The 23,265-nt window shown below is 41.1% G+C and overlaps 2 protein-coding genes across 2 annotated transcripts in view; both read right to left on the bottom strand.

Moving 5' to 3' along the window:
* Positions 1 to 5,095, bottom strand: part of LOC110160343 (copine-8-like) — a 33,836-nt gene extending 28,741 nt beyond the window's left edge. Inside the window, exon 1 of the mRNA XM_020924981.1 lies at positions 5,019 to 5,095. Coding sequence (XP_020780640.1) covers positions 5,019 to 5,095 — 77 coding nt within the window. The remainder of the gene's footprint in view (positions 1 to 5,018) is intronic.
* A 3,378-nt stretch (positions 5,096 to 8,473) lies between these two features.
* Positions 8,474 to 23,265, bottom strand: part of LOC110160344 (kinesin-like protein KIF21A) — a 34,339-nt gene continuing 19,547 nt past the window's right edge. The window contains 17 exon segments of the mRNA XM_055155439.1: positions 8,474 to 12,131; positions 12,847 to 13,061; positions 13,329 to 13,499; positions 13,674 to 13,791; positions 13,931 to 14,086; positions 14,458 to 14,632; positions 14,935 to 15,065; positions 18,144 to 18,310; positions 18,399 to 18,453; positions 18,872 to 18,929; positions 20,195 to 20,360; positions 20,552 to 20,653; positions 20,766 to 21,038; positions 21,332 to 21,473; positions 21,695 to 21,816; positions 21,982 to 22,050; positions 22,427 to 22,534. Of these exon segments, the coding sequence (XP_055011414.1) occupies positions 12,071 to 12,131; positions 12,847 to 13,061; positions 13,329 to 13,499; positions 13,674 to 13,791; positions 13,931 to 14,086; positions 14,458 to 14,632; positions 14,935 to 15,065; positions 18,144 to 18,310; positions 18,399 to 18,453; positions 18,872 to 18,929; positions 20,195 to 20,360; positions 20,552 to 20,653; positions 20,766 to 21,038; positions 21,332 to 21,473; positions 21,695 to 21,816; positions 21,982 to 22,050; positions 22,427 to 22,534 (2,289 nt within the window). The 3' untranslated portion in view covers positions 8,474 to 12,070.

Here is a 23,265-nt window from a genome sequence, read left to right as displayed (position 1 = left end):
ATGACACTATGGTTGAGTGATCCAAAAATGTTACATAATGTTATTTATTCATTCATTTTCCCACAGTAATCAGATAATAGTTATGAATCCATCAGAAAAAAATGCATTAGCTGCCTTAGGTTCATTTAACATAGTGCTTGTGTGTGTAGCTATACACCTGTGGACCATTATGTTATAATTTAGACCTTTTAAATGGCAATATTCATCTAAAATAACTTAATAAAAGAAACAAGTCTGCTGACTATCTCATTAGAAAACTGCTGTGCCCAATCGGAGCCAACGTCACTGTAGACATCATCACAACAAAGCGCTGCATACAGTCAGACTATGGACTACTGCTATGGATAGATGCACATCGCAGTAGCAAACAGCATATTTGATTTCATTTGTACCAAACTGACTACTGTTCAGAGCAGTGGGCGTGTACAAATGGCAGTGAAAATCAGTGATTAAAGACGGCTCAAAAGTGCTTGAATTGCTCCAAATACAACTTTGAGTGAGTAAACGGGAGAAACAACTATAACACAGTTAAAAGCTCTGAAAAGTCTATTTTGCCCAATATATGTCTGCTTTAAACACAGTAAATGAAACGAAGTGTGCAAGTCTCTGTACCACCTTGTGTCTGTATTTTTCTTTTTCAAGTGATAAACTGTCTTAAACATGAGTTCAAATGATCCTTTAAAACGTTTTCCACTCAAACATCTTAAAGATTGTCTGTTGTAAAATTGATGCTCCTCCTCGGTTCAGCCTGAAGTGTCACTCCCACGCCTCTCTTCATGTTTAATTTAAAACATCAACGATCAAGACTGGGACTTAACAGGGACCAAACCAGGACCAAACCAGATTTACACAGGAAGATTGGGTCTTGGACTAAACCCGTGGACTAAACCAGGACCAGAGGATGTGTCGCTCCCATGGTTCTCTACATGTTTCATTTAAAACCATCAAGGACCAAGACCAGGATTTACTAAGACTACAACAAGACCGGAACTAGACCAGGACCAAACTAGAACCAAACTAGGACTACAGCAGGACTAGACCAGGATTTCAGCAGGGCCAGGAGTAGACCAGGACCTAAAAGGACTACAACAGGGCTGGGACCAGATCAGGACTAGACTAGGACTAGTTAGGTACTCCTGACGATGGGTTTCTGGGCACTGTCTGCACTGCTCCTTTAACCTATAAAGACTGAAGACGGTTCAAATGCAGAGGACATGTTTACTACAGATTGTTAAAAGTATTGGAAATCAGATATATAATCAATACTAGGGATGGGCATGATTAATCGATTAATCGATAATTGATCATTAAGAATTTCATCGATTACGTTAATTTTAATCGACAAACCGAATGCAGTTTGCTGTGCGTAGCGTGACCAAACAGGGGTCCGTACATGTGTCTCTGCACTCAGAAGGAGCGAGCAAACACAAACAGTGGGTCAGTCTGCAGCGTACCGAAGCACAAATGCGTATTTAAGGATGATTTGTACAAGAAATTCCAGGCTTTCCGTTGCGTTCGGGACAAGTGTGAGTCCATGAGCACAGTGTACAAAGCAGGAACATATGTTTCGGTGTCCAGTGGGAAAAAGTTTTGCCAGGTGAGAGTCGCGCAATGTCGATGACGAGTCCCCACCTCCCACTCCCTGTACGGTGTCCTGATTTTGACAAACGCAAATCTGGTCACACTAACCTGTATTCCACTGAATCATGTCTTTTAATCCGACAGAAATTGACCGCATCAGCGACACAAGAGCTGTAGTTTTATCTTCGCTGAGTTTATGCAAATTAGCGATGCGGTTTTAAGATTCGTTTCTGTGAGACTTGCGCAAAACTGCATTAAAGACATTATAACGTCAAACGGATTGATGTGGCTCTAGAGTCGTTACGGTTTATATGTCGTAAAGTTGAATTTATTTATGCACATTAGTAGTGCAGATAGTAATAATAATGATGATCATTTTAATATAAAAACGTTAATGATTAATCGATAATCGATCGATAATCTTCCGACGATCGATTAAGAAAATTTCATCGAATGCCCATCCCTAATCAATACTAATAATAGCATCGCAAATACACATTTGAGCAGGTATTGCTACTAAAAAACTAATTTTCACGGGACAGAAATGAACATTTCCTGGGTAGTTTTAGAATGGTCTTGAGCTGTATCAGAACAAGTATAAGAGCACATAGACTAGTCCACGCCCATGGACCACTATGAAACCTACCTGGATTACTGAGGGATTACACAGATACAAGAGTTTGAAATTTTTGTATCGTGACCACACTATTATAGAGACAATACACCGACAATAAAATCTGTCTTTCCGCTCTAAAGTCTAGAGTTAAAGATTATCTGGAACCCACAGGTAAAGAATAGCAGCCACTTCTCCCTCAGTCTGCCCCAGGGCACATTTGACAGTGCATCTAGGTGTGTAGTCAAGTGCTGCAGACGGATGTGAGCAGCAGGTTGAACTGAGCGCATGCAGAAGAACCTTGGCGAAGTCACAGTGTGTGGTGTGGGAATTGCACCCACAACATGCTGAGAGCTGCATAAAGAACAGAGCTGTATCCACTTACTCTAGCTCCATGTTTCTCCAATACTCTCCCCCTCTCCTGTGTCTTCTTCTCTCTCACTCCATCTTTCTCTCTCCTCTTGCTCTCCCTCTCTCCTCCGCTCTCACCTCATTTCTCCTCCTCTCTCACTCCCTCTTATCCCCTCGCTCCTCTCCATATTTCTCCCCCCTCTAGTCCTGGTTTAGACCTGGTTTAGACCTGGTTTAGACCTGCTTTAGACCTGCTTTAGACCTGGGTTAGACCTGGTTTAGACTTGCTTTAGACCTGCTTTAGACCTGCTTTAGACCTGCTTTAGATCTGCTTTAGACCTGCTTTAGACCTGCTTTAGCCCTGCTTTAGCCCTCTCTCTCTCTGTAGTGTCTTAATCAGGTGTGGTATTTATTAATAATGCATTCTACACAAGGCTTTACATTTGCTGCATTATTAATTCACTCCACAGTCAGAAGAGAAACAGCCACAGCTGCCCTGGGACAGAGAAACACACACCACATACATGAGGAAATGGGTGAAGTGTCTTGCCTAAAGACACAGTGGCAATATACAGCAAGCATCAAAACCTTGTAATCGATGTAATCAAATCAATGTAAAGTCGATTAGAAATGGAAGAATGTGACTCAGGGTTCGACTGATGCTCTGAGTAAAAGCTCCTCTCATCAATACTGTCACTGGAACTAAACCAGGACTAAACCATGACCAGGACTAAAACAAGACTAGACCAGGACTCACAAAGGACAAGACCAAATCACCCAAGCCTATATCAGATGTGAACCAGGACTAAACCAGGACAGGGGGGCGGACAAATGAGACTGTGTTGTCCCACTCAGGAGAGGTGTCTTTAGGCAGGGCTCCTTCAGTGAGAGCAGCACAGGAGTGGAAGTGTACCTGTGATTATCAGCCCACATCATCACCACGGCACATACGGCACATTTAAAATACACCTGAGAACGTGGCTTTTTAATAATCAAACCAGCCAGCATTCTCAGTAATGTACTTTTTAATTCTCTAGGAGTTGTAGAGATGTAATACCACTTATGTTTTCGAAAATGCTTTTTTGTTACAATGTCATTTTTGGGTGTCTGTATATATCATATGTACTATTGCCTTTGGTTTTTACAGATTTGTCCATGAACAGAAGGTGAAAAAATAGGTGTTTAAGCTAATTCTGGTGCATTTACAGAAATGCTTATTAATGCATACTGTCCCTGATAATAAACTAACACATAAATATAAACAGGACTTTCAAAGAACTTGACCAAGACTAAAGCAGGACTAAAGCAGCACTAAACCAGGATTTATAAAGACCAGACCAGGACAAAACAAGGAATAAACAATTTACAAATGGCAGACCCGGACCGGACTAAATCAGGTTTAAACCAGGACTAAACCAGGACAGAACCAGGATTAAATTATAGCTCAATAATTTGTGAGAAAGTGAATAGAGTGAGTAGAATTTTAAACCACTTTGAGCCAAAAGCATCTCCTACCAAATCATCACACAGACAGCCAAGAATTTATATAAGACTAAACCAAGACTAAACTGGGACTAAACCAGATCTAAATCATGTCTACACCAGGACTGAACCATGACTGACCCAGAACCACAAACCAAGACTGAACCAGGACTGAACAAAAACCAAAACCAGGACTACAAACCATCACTGAACCAGGACGGAACTAGGTCTAAACCAGGACTGAATCAGGACCAAACCGGGACTGAACCAAGACTGAGCCAGGACTAAAACAGATCATGTCTTGAAAAATACCGGACCCAAAAACAAGATCTTGAAAAATAATGCTCAAAGAGCCCGTCTTCTAAGAAATAGCCTCCAAAAAGTGATAATACGATTTATAATTAAAAATTTCACCAGGAGTCTTAATCTGGACTAAACAAGAACCAGGTAAGAAACATGAATAACCAAGGCTAAACCAGGACTAAATCAGAACCACACACCAGGACTGAACCAGGACTGAACCAGGACTGAACCAGGACTGAACCAGGACTGAACCAGGATTGAACCAGGACAAAAAACAATCACTCAACCAGCACTGATCCAGGATAAAGCCCAGGACTGAGCCCAGGCTAAACCAGGACGAAACCAGGACTAAGCCAGGACTAAACCAGGACTAAACCAGGACTAAACCAGTAATAAACATGGACTAAATCAAGCGTAAACCAGGGGTAAACCAGGACTGAACCAGGACTACAAACTATCACTCAACTAGAACTGATCTAGGATTAAACCAGAGTTAAACCAGAACTAAACCAGAACCACAAACTAGTAATAAACCAGGACTACACAAGGAGGACAAAAACAAGACTTTACTGAGACCATACCAGGACTAAACAAGAACTAAACCAGAACCACAAACCAGGATCGAACCAGGACTAAATCAGGTCTACACCAGGACTAAACCAGGATTAAACCAGGGTTGTCCACTCACCGACACGACACGCTGAGCTCCACTTTGGTCGCGGGGATGGCGGCCGTGAAGGGGTCCGCGTCCCCGATCCACGCCATGGTTCTGTCCCGCGGAGTCACCCAGAGAGCGGCATCACTGCCCTCCGAGTCCGGGGAGAGGCAAGGGGAGGCGCGGAGAGAGCGCAGAGGCCCGGGGGAACCACTGGAGCTCTGGAGGTCCGGAGCCGAGGGAGCACACGAGCACAGCGGGCACACAGAGCTCCACAGGCGGGAGAGGATGCACGGAGGAGCGGAGCCTAAGGAGCGGCAGAGCGGAGTGAAGCAACGGGGAGAAGAGCGCGGAGGAGCGGGAGAGGGAGGCGAGAGGGGCGGGCTCCAGCGGAACGTGAACGCACCACGGGAGGCTATTTATAGATGAGACTTCCCCCGCAAGAAGACAGTGAAGTGAACACTTATTAAAACTGGACTAAACCAGGTCTAAGCAAGATCTAAACCAGGACTAAATTATGTCTAAACCAGGTCTAAACTAGACAGGTCCAAACCAGGTAAGCCAATATGAAACCATGTCTAAATCACGTCCAAAGCACAGTATCAGAACTTAAAGGTGCACTATCTAACTTTTCTTATGGTAGGTCGATCTGTCACTTGTTTCAATGGAGATATTATTTATTTTGGCTTTAAACCATCTGCTTTGCATTTATTCAATTGCAGGTGTTCTATTAATGGAGTAGTCTTACATGAACTGTGTTCAGGCTCACCTCACCACAGATCTCACCTGAAACTAAGCCTGATTGTGCCACCTGCCTCCACAATAAGATAGGCAGTGTAAAATATTAGACTCTATGGAGACAGATTAAAACATCTTACTGTGGAGCATTCCAGGTAATGCAATCACATCTCCATGGAGACAAGCAGGAACACAGAAAAGTTGCACGGTGTGTATTAAAAAGCAGGTCAGACCTGAACCAGGATTAAAGCAGGTCTAAACAAACTGATTTTAATATAATGAGTTGTTGTTTGTTCATATGAGAGTCTGCTCCTTGGCTCTGAGGGCCCTCCTGCTGTGAGTGTGCCTGGTGTTGTGTTATTACTGTTATAACAATAAAATACTATGATCCAATCATATAACAGGCTATAATATTATATATATTATAATTCTAATATATAATAACAGTATGAGTCACACTGATGGGCAGGCGCCAAAGCTGCCCTGGGGCAGACCGACAGGGGCATGGCTGCCATCCTGCACCACACTGTAAATGTTATACAAACATGAGTTAAAATAATTTGAATTTACAGTATTTTGAACTGAGTTGGTTTAATCCATTTATTTTCTGAAGTTTCCTCAATTGAGGGAGATAATTGTAACCTACCCTTTTATTATAACACATGCACTGCAGCACAACAGCAGCAGGCCCTCTGTTCACTACTCCTGTAGACATTCCCTACTAGAGGTCTGTACTCAGCTGCACTCAAGTACATAACTGCAGTAACATTTAAAAGAAATAATACTTCTCTGGGTAGTTTTACAGGAAACTATGTACTTGTACTTGTGTAATTTGATTCTGAAGTAACCGTCTTGAGCAGTTTTGGATTCATCTGCAGCCTTATGCCCACAAGCCGCTTTGCTGACGGGGTTAAACTTTGTGCTGTGGTGGTCACATTTCTTGGACATCAGCGAAGTGTCATGGTCAGTGAACGCACCGCGGGACCACTTCACAGTCTTCATTAGAGCGGGACAAAGCAGCGCTGGGGGCGGCTCCACTCAGCAGATACTGGGACAAAATGAGAGGCGTGAGAGGTACATGAGTGAAGTTATTAAACCGGAGGATAACATGGCCTATTGTTTACAATATAATACAGATTTTTCTTGAAGATATGAACAAGCTGAATACTGAGTAAAACTGTCAAAAAGCTGCTGAGTCTGCTCCCTGCATTGTTGTTTGTTCCGCACTATGGCATTAAACTAAAAGATATCTTTGTGTCAACCATTGTATGTGCTACCATTGTATATAGGCAAGGTCGATACATTTTATATTTACTATATTTTTTCACCAAAACCTAACCTGGCTCTCACCAGACTGTGTGGAGCCCTCTGAACTGAGGTTTACACATCCATTTGGGATGGCTGTCTTGGAACCAATGATCAGCGTCTTCAACAGCTGAAACAATGAAAAATCAAACTTTAGTTAAATCCAGTCGAGAGAAAAGCGCAGACATCTTCCCCTCCTCAAATGCATAAAGCGTTTCCCTCTGCACGTTTTTTCACAAACTAAATGGTCAGTTATTCTGCTAAAATACACTTTTGGTGTTTAGATTTCGCCCAAAGTACTGCCATGTGATTGGTCAATCTCGTGTGTGACCTACAATCAATCACACAGATTCTCATGAGTTTGTGAACTCATAAAAATCGTGAGAATTCGTCTTGCTGGTGAGGCTTGACAAAACCAGCCCAAGTTACAGGTCAGGTCTGTGGAGAGGCAACCCCACTCACACACAGTACAAATGCATGTTTTAGTAAGTTTTTTATTTATATAGTTCTTTTCACAGACATTTTGTCACAAAGATGCTTTACAGAGCATTATTCAGTCACTCCACATTCGGTGATGGTAAACTACTATTGTAGCCACAGCTGCCCTGGGGCAGACTGACAGAAGTACCACTGTCATGCCAGTCGGCGCTATCAGTCCCTCTGACCACCACCACCATCACTGACACACTCCACTTTCATACTAGGCAATGTGGGTGAAGTGCTTTGCCTAAGGACACAACAGTTTTGCGACTGGCGCCCCCTGTGGCACTTGATTTTTCCAGCGGTCTCCCATCCAAGTACTAACCAGGCCCAGTCTTGTTTTATTGATAGAAAAACTTGTAATTGAATAAACAAATGAAAGATGGTTTAATGTCATACTGTGGAACATTACAACAAAGAATTACTGTAACATCTTCATGGAGACAAGCAGGTTGCAGACCTTCCACCAGAAAAGTTACACAGTGCACCTTTAAAATAAAAAAAAAACCTGAAATTGCAATAGAAATGACAAAGCCCCATGTTTCAAAGGAGAATGTAGAATTAGAATTTGTTTGTGTTCCATATGGACTTGGTAAGAGTATTTCAAAACAAAACAAGTAACAGCAATTTTAAAAGTTTAAAAACTGAAATGTAAACTTGATGGAGTGTCTGCCAATTGCTTGTCCTCATGGAGATAGTACCGTTTTGCCCTGGTTATTTCACAGTATGGAAATAAACTTGGTAATCACAATGAGACTTAGAAGTTACATAGTGAACCTTTAAATTTGCACTTTTTTTAGTCTCTTGCAGCCCTCTACTGCCCTTTCCTGGACACATCTCACCTCACAGCTTCACCTCAAACATTTCTTCTTCTTTAGTGCAATGTATTTTTTTAAAGTCCAAAATATGTATCATAATTTGAAAAAGACAAAAATGTAAAAAATGTGGCTTAAATAAGAGTTTATTGTCAGCAGGCCTCAGACAGTTCACAGTCACCAAAAATACATCCAACATAATCAGCACAAATCACATTCGGAATAAAACCAGGACTAGACCAGGTCCGGATTAAAACCAGGACTAAATCAGGACTAAACCAGGACTAACTGGTCTCCCATTCATTCACTTTAAATTTAAATACAGTCAATTCAAAAACATTCACTACACAGACACTAGGCAGAGGACTGGACTAACCAGGACTAGGCCAGGACAAGACTGGGACCAAGCCAGGACTCAACCAGGACTGGAGCACAGCTAGACCACATGTTGAGACATTATAATGCTGTTTTTCGTTCTTGGCTTCAATTTTTAGACAGGAATAATTGTCACTTACTAGATGGGCTAAATTTTAAAATACAAGAAATATTCCAGGGTTAATCTTTAAAAATCCAGAGAAGTACTTCTGGATCACCACCTGATGATGTCACAACATGGAACGGAATCAGGATTACTGAAACATGTGTGAATGAAACAAAACACAACTCCAGGGGTGTTTCTATTACATTAGAACAAGGTTAAAGCCCCGCTGTTGAACATTAAATCAATTTAGAACATAAGAAAAAAACACACACAGGCCTACATTTCCCAGTATCCTTAGTGTGGGTCCAGTCCTCTGCAGAACAGTCTCAAATGGCTTGTCTCATATTGATTACATCACAGTAATTTAAATTAAATAAATTATACAGACAGTGCAGAGTGCTACAGTGACTTTAGCCCTAAACAAACCAGCCATTCAGAGATGTCAAAGCGTGTGACTGACAGCTGCCTCAGCCAATCAGAGCGCAGGAACGGGGTTAGGGGAGGTGCAGTTACAAACACACAGTTACATGAGTTTGAATGTGTTTTTTTATGGACAGAGAAAAAAAAAAGTATATATTAATAATTATCTGTAAAAAGCCAAATTCTAAACCAGGGCTAAACCAGGACAGAACCAGGATTAAATAAGACTGAACCAGGACTAAACCAAAACTAAACCAGGACTAAACTAGGACTAAACCAGGACTGAACTAGGAATAACCAGGACTGGACCAGGTCAGAACAAGAACTAATCCAGGATAAAGAAACCAGGAATAAACCAGATGAAAGATGAACTGAACCAGGACTGGCATAACAAATCATCTATAAAAGATCTAACCCTGTACTATCATTATAGTTTTGTGGGTTGAGATTTTGCTCACTAGCCAAGAAGCTGTACTGACATTGTATCCTTGGGCAAGATACTTCCTTGCCTGTATGAATGTGAGAAGCTGTGGGTACATGTCTAATTTGACTTTATGTCATTTATTTATTTAATTCATTGTAGATGTTACCATGCATAGACGTGTGATATAATTTATGCCAGTATTATTTTAGCTCAATCATAATATCATGGTATCTTAAAGGCTCACTATGTAACTTTTCTAGAATTGAAGTATTTGCTACCTGCTTGTCTCCACGGAGATGTTATTGCTTTGTCTGCAGTGTTAAATGTATCTATCTTGTATTAATTTAATACAGTGTGTTTTTACTGCCAAAAATCTTTTGAAAATCATGCATTGTCACTGTGAATGGTCTTGTCTTTCCACAGATCTGACCTGTAACTTAACCTGATGGATTCACTTGCTTGTTTCCATGGAGATAGATACATTTACTGCCATACTGTAGAATATTCCAAGTAAAGCAATAACATTTCCTGGAGACTGTGGCTGACCCTCCACTAGAAAAGTTACATAAAGAGTCTTTACAGCAAAATCGGATAAATGTATTTATATATAGTGCCTCCTTTTCAGTTCATGAAGAAAACCCATTCATACTCATTGCACAGCGCCACCTACAGGTTCAGTGAGACATTTAAGACACATTTTCCACACGTTTTTGGTCGCTAAAGAAGCTAAAAGAAGGCCAAAGTTAGGCTTGATTTGTCAAAACAGTCACAAGATTATGATTAATGCATGTAGTATTTTATAAAGAAGGACATTAAAGGCGCTGTACCTAATGTTTACTGTCTTGAAAACGTGAAAAACAGAACTAGTTCATTTTAAATGGTTGGCGGTGGTTCAGTGTTATTCTTCACTTAAATTAGGCATTTAGAGCGTCCTAATTAATGTGAACAACAACTAGCATGATAATAGTGCACTTCCTAATTTGCAGACAATAAAACGCTTTATAATTAGATGCAGACAGTACACTGTGGACTTATTTGGAGCTCAAGAGCTGCTTATACAATATACAGTATTTGTACTGGACAAGACACATTAAGATCAAATCCATGGGGAAAAATCAGGCACAGCGCGTTTAAGTGAAATGCAGGCTGATAGGTCCAGCTACCAACCGACTGCGACTAAAATTCAAGTACGATATAAGGAAGATTCAAGTGCTAATTTTGATTAAAGATTTAGTGACATTTGTAGTGAGTTACATCAACAGTCTTAGACAAAAGATATTAAACTAATGAAGGCAAGGCAATAGTGCAGTGATGGAGCCTCATAAGAGCAGTTAGAACAGGACTAAACCTGATATTAATCTAGGACTAAACCAGGACTAAACAAGTACTTGACTGGGACTAAAGCATGACTAGACCAGAACTAAACCAGGATTAAACCATGACTAGAACAGGGCCATATCAGTTGCGCCAAGAAACTGGGCAAAAAAACAGGACAGAAGGACCAAGAAAGTGCCCTTAGTCTGTTTGTATAACTCAAATATGATACAGATCAACTATGATACTCAAATCATGAACTCCCATTTTGCAAAAAGAACCAGGGTCAGACCAGGTTTGAATCGAGACATGACTGAACCTAATCTGGTCTAAATCAGAACAAAATCCAGATTTAGGGTGGGTTTGCATTTGCACAAACACCACAACAAAATCTGAACTAAAATTTGACTAACTTGGTAACTAAATCTGGACTAGACCAGGACTAAGCCAGGACTAGAACAGAAACATGAAAAATTGGTCACAAACCAGGACCAAACCAAGAAAAGTGTAAAAGTGCCCTTAAAGTGGAACTATACCCATGTACTAAACTGTGTATATGATGTTTGAATGTGAATATGAATATAGTGTAATGTTACTGGATTTTTTTTTTTTGTCAGTCTTTGTGCAAACTAGTTACATTTGCAGCTTCTTGGTCAAAAATGCCTAAATCTAAGTGTTCGCCTTCAGTGGCTTTTGCAATTTCCAGTCCTACATGACATCATGCAGGACTGCCCTGACTACAGCTAGGCGTTTCTGGTTAGAAACACCTGGCTGCAGGGGCGAAGTTTGAAGTGTGAATACCTGTTATTTTAATTTAAATTACTATGTCATGTTTATTGGGTATTCCAATATTATGACCGGGCTGATAAGGTGTTCTTCAGTCATAATATTAGGTTTTACAGCATGATTAAATCTAACGTTTGACCAGCTGGAACTACTTTCTCTCTTTTACCAGGACCAGGGATTATTCTCTCATTTCAACCAGAGAAAATCATTTTGTTTAAGTTTTACTTTCTTAAATGGTTTAAAGCAGGAGACAGACACGGTGCGTTCAGGGTCCTCCGTTTAAGATGCATTCACTATCCTTGCAATGCAGTCAGGGCCTTGGTCAGTCCTCCACAGAATCCTCCAGCTCTCCTCTGTACCTCCAAATCTTTACTGTGCGATCACTGCAAGAATATAAGAGAAAAAAGGACTAAAGCAGGACGATACCAGAAATAAACTAGGACCGAACCAGAAATAAATCAGAACTGAACCAGAACTAAACCAGGACTCAGCTAGGGCTAAACCAGGACTTTATTAGGACAAAACCAGGACAAAAACAGAACAAAACCAAGATTAAGCCTGGGTCTAAACTCCGGATGCAATGATATTCGATATAAAATCAAAACATTTGATACTGGTGTTACAATTCGATACATGTGTCAAGATATGCACATGTCCCTCCATGCGCTCTGTGTTGTCAATTATTTTGGTCTGAAAGAAAAACAGTTATTGCAGACTCCTCCTCAGACACAGCAGGAAAACAGCTCCATAGGGACTTACAGCAGAAATATTCTAACAGTGATACATTTTATCTTTCAGTCACTTTTTATTTTATGTTGATAGACTTGGGGAAGTTGTACAGTGATGTCTTAGAATCTGTGGATTGTTTCATTCATATCATAATGTTATTATATTATACACATTAGCAGAAAAAATTACATTATATATTCTTTTGGTGACCTGTGGGAAAACTGTACTGTTGTATCCATAGTCTAAACCAGGGTCTAAACTAGAACCAAACCAGGACTAAACCAGGACAAAACCAGGACTAAAATAAGATTAAATCAGGAAAATACAAGGTCTAGACCAGGACTAAAACAGGTCTAGACCTGGACTCACTCTGAGGCGGTGAACAGGTGGCTGGCATTGCTACAGATGCTGTTGATTGGACTGTCATGACCTCTGACCTCTGCGAGTGCACTCAGTGAGTCCGTGCTCCATAGTTTGAGAATCCCTCCTCTGCAGCCGCTGACCAAGACCGGAGAGGACCGGACCAAACCAGACCGGACTAAAGCCAGAGAACTGACCCAGTCTCTGTGGGCTGAGGGTACCTGCTGCAGAGACAGAAACCAGGAATAAACCAGGACTGAACCAGGACTAAAACAGTACTAAACCAGGACCAAAGCAGGACCAAAGCAACATTTAAATAGGAATGAAATGGGACTGAACTGGGACTGAACTGGGACTAAAACAGTACTGAACCAGGATAGCACACAGGGCTACAGGAGTAATGGGAGGGCATCTGACACACAGGTCTATAGGAGGATGGGAGGACATCTGACACATAAGGATACAGGAAGACGGGAGGGCATCTGACTCACCTGCAGCAGCTCTTTACTGGGCAGGTGCCACAGTTTGAGTCCAGTGTCTCTGGACCCACTGTAGACCCGGTCTCCCTGGACTAGGACCGACTCAATCCCATCATAATGGGGAGGGTCAAAGGTCAAAGAGGGACTCAAAGACCCCACTGAGGACGCAGTCACCTCAAAGAGCTGTGGAGAGACCAGAAATGAACCAGGACTAAACAGGACTAAACTAAGATTAAATCAGGACTGAACCAGGACAGAACCAGGACTAGACCAAACTGACCCAGGGCTGAACCAGCATGAAACTAAAATTGAACCAGGACTGAACTAGGACTGAACCAGGACTGAACCGGGTTTTACCTTGACGTAGTGGTCCTTTGACCCGGTCACCACCAGGTCCTGATTGGTCTCGGTTTGGTCCACGGTCAGACACATGACTGGACCCTGGTGCCCTGACAGCTTCCCTGTGCAAACGAACCTGACACACAAACAGAATCCATAGTAGTAGTGACAGTAGTACTATTTGCAGTAGTAGTAGTGGTAGCAGCAGCAGCAGTAGCAGTAATAGCAGTAGTGGTAGTAGAAATAACAGTAGTAGCAGTAGTAGTTTCTCTCACCTCCTGAGGTCCCAGATCCGAACTGTGTTCCCGGCCGCGGCGTACAGACTGGTCCCATTTGGGTTCACACAGATCTGGTTTATTTGAGTCTCTGAGGACAGAGTCCGAGTTGAACCAGGACCACAGGGGTCAGAGGTCATGACTTGACCTGTGGACCTGTGCAGTGACACATCAATTCATTATCACTCTGACTGGAAAGATAATGTGATCCATGTTCAATTACAATTGGTTTTATTGCTCAGAAATAAATATGAAAAAGATTCATTCAGGATCACTTCTCCACAGATCTGATATGTCACAGCCTGCTGACCACATCTTGCGTGCTTGTCTCCATGGAGATAAACAAGTTTAATGAAATATTTCTGCCACCTTCTTGTCTCTATGGAGACAGACCCTCCACCAGAAAAGTTACACAGTGCATTTTTAAACCCCTACCATGAGGTCGCCCATTACTAACCCAGATCTAACCCAGGACTAACCTACAGTAGATCTAAACCTGGTATAACCCTGATCTGAGGAGGACTCACGTGAGCGTCCGGATGCACTTTGCTGAGTCCCTGATATCCCAGACTTTGATAAAGGAGCTGGACACAGTGAAGACCACACCAGAGCTGAACCGGACCGAGCCCACACTGCTCAGATGCCCTCCCAGAGACATGATCTCCTGCCCGGTCACCAGGTTCCACACTTTACATGTGCGATCTGCAGAGGGGAGGAGAGGGAGTGCAGTTATATGGTATATTTAGTTGAATGATGGAATAAATTGTGGATTCATAACTGAATCAGATATCATAATTATTGGGGCAGATTTTAAACCATAGACCATGTAAAGAAGTGGACTAAGGGGGTGTGACGTCACACATAGTGAAGCTCATCAAGGCTAGAAGTTATAGGGGTGAGTTTCATATCTGGAATTCCAACTACACACTAGCAGGTTAGTTATGTCCTTTTATGTATACTAGTACAATCTATGATTTGAACCCAGACTGAAATTGTGTTTATACCTTTGGATCCAGTGAAGAGCAGCTCGTTGGTGCAGTCGACAGAGAGCACGGCTTTACTGTGTCCCTCTGCCATACTCACACACTGGAGACTGGACTGACGTTTACCAACAGAGACAGAGCTTATGACGCCCCTGGAATATAATACAAAATATTACAAAAAAGAATAGATTTCATTCACACTTGTGTGAGCTAACCTTTATCAATAGTCTGTCTAAATCTCCAAAGCTCAAAATGCTCTGTTCCACTTTGTGATGTCATGTAGTGGTAGTTTCAGGTTAACAGCTACTTTTTACCTTTAGAGATGGGCAATTCCAAGGCTGAAATCAACCAGGTGATTCTAGTGAAGGTGTTTAAAATGGAGTTTAAAAATACAATGGAGCACTTCCTGTATTACCACATGACATCATAATGTTTTCTGTTTGAAAGAAGAACTCAGCCTAAATATGCAGGATTTATGTGTTGAACATGTGTGAAGGAAACAAAACACAACCCTTTAAATACTGAAATTATATCTTCAAGTCATCTAATAGAAACTGCTCCTGAAACTATATAAATTCAGGTAACAGTAGATAGACAGTTGCTGGATCGATCTCCACTGCGATCACTGAATATTGACATGTACTCATGTATGAATGTGGTGAATGATTAGCAGCTTGATTACTTAATGATAAATTCAGTGATTAACAGATGCCTTAGAACAGGTGGTATTTTGTTTGTGTTAATCTGAATAACACTAATAAACCTGTGTGAATGAGAAGGAGTGAAAATGAACTAAGAGCACCTGTCAATCACTCCTCACCTGTCAATCACTCCTCACCTGACAGTATTCATAAAATGAGTTGAGTTTGAATCGTGCAGTAAACCTGTACAGTGTGACCCTATAGAGACTAGAGACAAACCAAGATGTCCACCACATGTCCCCCATCTCCTCTATGTCACCTGTCACTTCCTGTTAGCTCACTTGTCATTTCCTGTCTGCGCTAAACACACCGATCACAAACGACACAGTGGTCACATCCAACTTTTGCTTACTCAGCTGTCAATCATCTTGTCTACTGAGAGGAGAGAGACTATAGTTTAACACTGAGAATTCTACGGTGGAATTTGCTGTGTAACTGTCAGATTGCAGATTTGTTGACGTGGTTTATGGTTCATATCTCTATAATTACTGGACCTATCCACATGAAATAAAAACTGTGCACAAACTACACAAACTCAAAACTCAGTATAAATTAACTTGGGGCAAATTCTTTTCACCATAGTACTAAATGGTGGCATTATTAAAACAAAAAAATAATGAACCTGTAATATTATATTGGATTTGCTGCTCAAAATTGTAACTGTTTTAAATTGTATTTTGCAGTGGGATCAGTTGCATACCTATTGCAGGCCTATTCAGCAAATTTTACTTTTCAGAGTTTTTAACCATGTTTTAGTTTTTTTCCAATCACCATTTACCCACTCAAAGTTGTATTTGGAGTGATTTGTGCATGTTTGAGCAATTACTTATTTTCAAGACGAACTCTTGCCAACCCCTGCTTTTACCGTCACCAGTACATGCCCACTTTACTTTTCTTAATCGGTGATACACATAGGATTCAGTATTTTAGTACAAAAGAAATCAAATACGCTGCTCCCTACTGTGATGTGCTGCTATCCGTTAGAGAGGCCAAGAGTATGCAGCACTTTGTTGTTGGGCACTGAAATTTTCTAACATGGAAGTTAGTGGACGTGTTTCCTTAATTAAGTTGTTTTAGATATAAATTGTGATTTGATATATTGTGATAGATTATAACTATATTGTAGAAGCAAGAACAATATGTCTTCTTTAAACATTTTGCAATAGGAGGCTTTACAACATCATTTTAATGTTTCTAATTTGTCCTTGAAATAAACATTTTATATACTTTAATATGAGGATTGGCTTCATTCATTTGTATGTAAAGAAGCATTCGATTTGATCTAACTTCGGACAGTAGTGGCTAGCATAGTGATCGAGTAATAGCAACATGCAGAGTTCAACAGGGTTCAAACCACACACTGTAAAAGCACGTTAGTGAGAATTACAGCCAGTAATCTCATTATTTAATCTCAGGCAGCACACATCACAACACAAAAAAAATAATTACATTCCCTGATTATTCCTAGATTCTTGTCTCCAGGCTCAGGCAACAGCTAACACCTAAGAATCAATCTAGTAATTATGTGTGATTATTTTCCCAGATTTTAGTCTTTAGGCTCAGGCAGCACACATGAAAGCATTAGTTTGAATCACAGCTAGATGATTTCCCTGATCTTCGTCTGTCAGGCTCAGGTAGCGCTTACTGTTTCAGCTCTTTGAACTTGGGCGTTTCAATTTTTTTCCTTCGAAGTGACGGAGATGGCTCTGGAGTTCGCTTCCCCAGAGATTTAACACTTTAACACACATCAGTGAGCAAAGAAACAAAATGGAAAACTATACAAATTAAAAGTAATACAGAGAATACGTCTTAAAATGTTTTGTTGAAAAATGGCTAAAATTGTTTTGAACTTGTTAAAAAGAGCTTCATCTCTGAGTACTAGCAGATGCAGTCCTTGTGCTCTCTGGTATCATTAGTATAAACATGTGTTATACCAGTGCAGACTCTGGGTACATATTTCTAACACATCACTGAGACACACATTGTTATTTCCTGTACTGATACTGTGCAGCTGATGTCATCGACATTCCCTAGAGGTGTGAAGCTAACTGAAAGCACTACTCTGTAAGATACTCAAGTTAGACACAATCTGACGAGAAAGAGCTGACATGGTTGGAATTACTGGTGGGATGATTTGTGTGCACTCACAAGCCAGCTAGCATTAACAAACAGTCACTCTCACCTTTTTTGCTGAAAATCAAACCCTAAACAGAACCATGAACGCTCGTAGTGGTCACAGGCTCCTGGAAATGCGTGTTTCATCAATTCATTTTGCATTTCTTGAGTTTTTAGACAATCTAAAAAATTTTTTTTGTGTTTGCTAATGTGTGCATTGTGTCTCCATGGGAACTGATGGACACTGCACCAGAGAGTTACATGTATAACACCGTCATCATAATGTTACAGCAAAGTATCAATAATGAAATTTGTGTATATAGAGAATACCAGTGAAGTGCACATGGTTTGCATCTGCTGAAGCACTGAGGACTGAGGCAGTATTTTTTTTATAGTGCAGGCAGCTGAACTCACATTGTGGGGATTTTGGAGGAGTAACCAGGAGACACAACATTGTAAATGTTATCCATGTCCCCGCCTCCTTCTGGTGTCTCAGCCAATGGGAGTGCAGTATTTGAGTCGGGGGAGGGGTCTGTGTTTGCATACAGCAGCTCCATCTGAGTCGCGGTTCGCCTCCTAGCCTGAAACACAAAATTAGAATGTTTCAAATTTGTGTAGTGATGAGGAAGAACTTGAAAATAAAAGTAAAATATATTTAAATGACTTGACCTTGTTCCTGCTCCTGTTTTCTCCACAGAGTTTCATCAGATCTGATGCTAATGGACTGTCAACAAAAAATGTAAATCAATACATCTAAAAGTAAACTATACATAAACTGTATAAAGTGGACTAAAAGATTGTAACATCACCCATAGCATCACATGAAGCTCACCAAATTTAGTAGTTGTAGCAGTAAATTTGGAGCAAAGTTCCATGTTTGGAATTCCAACTATGAGTATCAATGCAGCCAAAGAGCAAATACTGAGAGAGGCTCCTGAAGGTTTCCCCTCAACACCTCTGGTTTAGCAGGGAGCGGGTCCCAGCAACGCTGTCTGTCAAGCCTGGTGTTAATGCTAACAGGACCAACCTCAGGGAAAAAAGCCACCTGAATGGTCTGTTATTAATGTTCCTATCATGAGTCGATGAGGCCACAAGCCATGATCACGTTATTATTTTATTAGTTTGTCTAAACTGGGACTTACTTTCCCTCTGCTGAAGGACTGTGTGGAGACTCGTCGCTGCTGCTGTCGTCTCCATTTTCTGTAAAGCAAATGTAAACATTACACTTTCAGTTTGAGTTTACCCTGCTTCAGTGAGAAGAGTGTAGTGCCAGATTCAGTCTCTGGATTATCTGAGCCACATGGGACAAAGATGAAGGGCAGTTTATGGATCTTACAGACAGATGAGAAGCTGGTTTCAGGCTGTAGGGGCACAAACAGTGAAGCAGCATTTGAAAATGACTGTGGCCTCAAAGTGAAATCTTTGTTAAAAACATTTGACCAAAATCTATTACATTTATATAAAATGTTTGTCTATTCAACTTTTATAAAATGTGTATCAATTAAACTTTTATAAAATGTTTATAACTTTTGGTGAAAAAAAAAACTTAGATTTTTTATTTTTTATTTTTGATAATAATGCTTTGGCAAAGATGTAAATTTGTTGTGCACTTCCAGGCCATTGTACAAACAGTAGCTGGCAGTGTTAAAGTTGGTTAGATAAAATGGGACTTTACAATGTTTATAATTAGTATTTCCTTAGATGCCGTCTGATAGACGTTGTGTAGTTTATTTCAGTTTATATTGTTTTAGTGGCATTTTTAGGGCGTTTAAAGACAGCAGAGTTCTAAATATGGATGACTCACGGTTTGAGCTGTGCCCTAAATCTGTAAAACATCAAGACAACAAAATAAGAACAAAAAAGAACTCAAAAATACAGACACTTTAGACAGGACTTTAACACAGCACGACAGTAAACACATCATGCATGCTGGGATCAGACCATTTTAGGGACAAGTTTGAATTTGGACAAAACAAGAGTAATTCAAGTCTAACCCAGGACTGCAATAAATACAGTTAAACCAGGTCTAACCCAGTTCTAATCCAGGACTAAACCTGGAACTAAAACTTTTTGTCAAAAAAAAAAAAGCCTAAAATAAAAGAATGTGTGTGTGTGTGTGTGTGTGTGTGTGTTTTTTTTTCCATTTTGGTTGTGTTTATTGCACTGAAAAACATGCATCCTTACTCTGAGCGGGCTTGCATCTCCACAAACCTGACTCGTACTCTTCTTGTGTAAAAAGCAAGTCTCCTGCTTGTTCCTTTGGCTATAATTTTCCACAGTATGGCATAAATCTCCATGGGGAAAGTATGGATTTAAATTCCTAGTTCCATAGAGTCAAGCAAGTGATGTGCCAACTTCAGAAAGTTGCATACTGTAGGTCACTAGACCAAGACTAAACTAGATTTAAACCAGATTTAAACCAGGACTAAACCAGGTCTAGACCAGGACTAACCCAGGCCTCTCACCATGCAAAGCAGAGCCGAGCAGAGCCTCCAGTTCTGGGTTGAGTTGGGCCTTCTCCTTCAGCATGTGGAACAGGAGCTGGTTCTGTGTGGCACTAGTCAGTTCTGTCTGCCTCAATCTGCCCTCCACCTCCTTCAGCTGGGATTCTCTCTGGGCTGCTTGGAGACCCTGAATGCATCATGTGGAGAGGAGGTGAGAGGGGGTCAGTGTGATATGAAAGAAAAGATTTTGGGCCACAAACTACAGTGGAATAAACAGAACTAAATGTACTGTCACTGTAGTGTCACAGTCTAATGATGCGTTCAAGTCTTGTACAGGACTTGCACAGGACAGGTACAGGATTTGTGCAGGACTTTTACCTTATTAACAGCCATGTTCATGAAGTGGTCAAGGAGGAAACGAGCCTCAGGTAAAGAACAGGAGCCAATCAGAGCGGAGACATCTACTCTGTCTGTGTCCTCCTGAAAACACACAGAAATACATAGACATTTAAACTGATAATCTAAACAAGCAATACATCAGGACTAAACAAGGACTAAACCAGGACTAATCCAGGTCCAAACCCAATCTCACCTTGGCCTCCTCCATCTGCATGATGTTGGCTTGACAGTCGGAGATGCTGTCGTTGATGTAGTCGATGTTTGCACTCAAAGCCTCCACCTCCTCCATTAGAGGAATCAGGGACTTTTGCAGATCTTGGGACTGAACCTGGTCTTGGGACTGGTCCACGTCTGGTGTCTTAGGGTCCAGATCTGGGATCAGACCAGGGACCAGACCTGAGTCCTTGAGCAAACGTTCTTTGCGTCTCAGAACTTTCTCTTTCCTCCGAGTCAACTCCTCACGTTGCTACAAGAGAAAAAATTGATTAAACCATGTCTAAACCAGGTCTACACCAGGACTAAACCAAGTCAAAACCCAGCGGTCTTATCCAAGATTAATCTAGGAGTAAGATAAAACTAAATCAGGGATGAACCAGGTCTAATTTATGACTAAGCCACCCAGGAGTAAACCAGAACTAAATCAGGTACAGCAGCTCTAAACCAGGACTAAACCATTCTTAAACCAAAATTAAACCAGATTTGAACCAGGACTAAACTAGGGCTAAACCAGGTCTAACTCAGTACTAAACCAGCTCTGACCTTGAGCAGGCGATTCATGTCCGATTCCATGTTCGAGATGGTCATCTTCTGCAGAATCACGTCTGAGATCCTCCTCTCCAGAGACTGCCATTTGGTCCGGGCCATTCTACTGCTGTACAGCCCTCTGCTCCTATATGAGAACCTGAGAAAGAAAAAAGTCAGATGTTCTCCTGTGCTATGAGTCACATGCCCTCCCAAGGCCTCTGCTCCTAAATGAGAACATGAGAGAAAAGAGTGGGATGTGTGTCAGATTCCCTCCCACTCTCCTATCCCTGTAGAGTTAGACTGAGATGTCTCTAGTTAATCTGCAGATGTTGTGCTGGTTGAATAAATATAGCGGCAGAATGGATTGTTTTCTCAGACCTGGTCCCATTGGCACTGGAGTAGGTCCTCCCTGGTCCAGATCTCAGTCCTGAGTCTTGGTCCTGGACTTTCCTCTGAACTCTGCCAGAAGCGGGTCTGACCTGCCTGCGGAGGGCGCTCACCTGCAGAAGAGCAAGGTGCTGGTGTCTTTCAGGTCAAGACCAGGTTTATTCCAGGTTTTGTCCTGGTTTAGTCCAGGTTCAGTGCAGGTAAAGTCCAGACTTAGTCCAGGTTTAGTCCAGGTTTAATGCAGGTTTAGTTTGGGTTTAGTCCAGGTTTAGTCTCACCTCCTCGGTCTTCCTCCTCAGGATCAGCTCCTGTTGGCGTCTTTGAGCTTCCAGTAACTTCAGCTGGTGCTATAAAACAACATATACATTAGGACAGATGTGATTTTAAGACGCAACACAAAGATTGTATACTACAGATATAAGGACAACATTTTGGAACCATACATTCATACACCAGTAGACACAGGCACTGGGGTGAGGCAGGTGAAATGTCTTGCACACTGACACAACAACAGTATCTGAGACCAGGATTCAACTTTCACAGACTTTCAGGCAAGCGCTGTACCAACTGAGCAACTGTTGCCCCCAAGTGTCCTCTTGTTTTTACAGTTGCAGTAGTACTACTACTAGTTGTAGTAGTATTTGTAGTAGCAATACCTCCTGTTACCTCTGGTATTTCTTGTAGTTGTAGTAGTAGCAGCAGTAGTATTTGTAGTATTCTTACCTCTTGTTTTCTCTGATCCTTCTTTAAAGTGGCAATCTCTCTGTTTCGACGAGATTCATTCATTCTGTTTTTCTCCTGCTGCTCCTTCATCTGCTTCATCAGACGAACCTATGAGACAATAAAACCTGAGACACAAGAACCTACCAACAGTGCAGAGTGACCTACCAGTACAGAGAATCTACAAAATATTGCTACTTTGCAGTGACGTCATGCTGGGGGTGTTCTATATGTCTGTATAGCAGAAAGCTCAGCAGTTACCATGTTGACATAATGTACACATTAGTAAACACATTTTTAGATGGTCTGAAAAACTCCAGAAAAAATACAAAATGGGTTTAAACCATGTATTTTGTTTAGGTGTTTTATCTTCAACAAAACGCAAGTAACTGAAAAAGCTTGTGATTGTAATTTTATGTGTGAGACTTGTTTAAGAGCACATTTCAGCTCTCCTGTTGTAGCTCCAACTAAGTCACAGCTTTCTGGTCATATTGCATTACAATAAAGCTCACGCTAAAGTCTAACAGAGCCCAAAACTCGTAATTAACCTCATACCGCCAGAGAATGTTGATGACATCAACTGCAAAGTATCAATAACCTACGACCCGAGCATATTTGTAATAGTTGTTTAACTTTATTTTTATTGCATAATTCTTTTGTGGTTCATCAAATGTACATTGCAATATTGAAGTTTCCCCATTGTGGGAGAAATAAAGGTTCTCTTATTTCATATTGTCATACCCAATATTCTGCTAAGCTGCTCTCTCTTTCTCTCTACTCCTCTCCCTCCTTCTTTCCTCTCCCTCCCTGTCTCCTCTCCTCTCCTCCCTCTATACCTCTTT

The sequence above is a fragment of the Boleophthalmus pectinirostris genome, unplaced genomic scaffold, assembly GCF_026225935.1.
Source record: "Boleophthalmus pectinirostris isolate CB_2022bp ecotype Guang Dong unplaced genomic scaffold, ASM2622593v1 HiC_scaffold_2, whole genome shotgun sequence".
Lineage (NCBI taxonomy): Eukaryota > Metazoa > Chordata > Actinopteri > Gobiiformes > Gobiidae > Boleophthalmus > Boleophthalmus pectinirostris.
The sequence above is the reverse complement of the archived record's forward strand: the minus strand, read 5'-3'. Positions and strand labels throughout refer to the sequence as shown.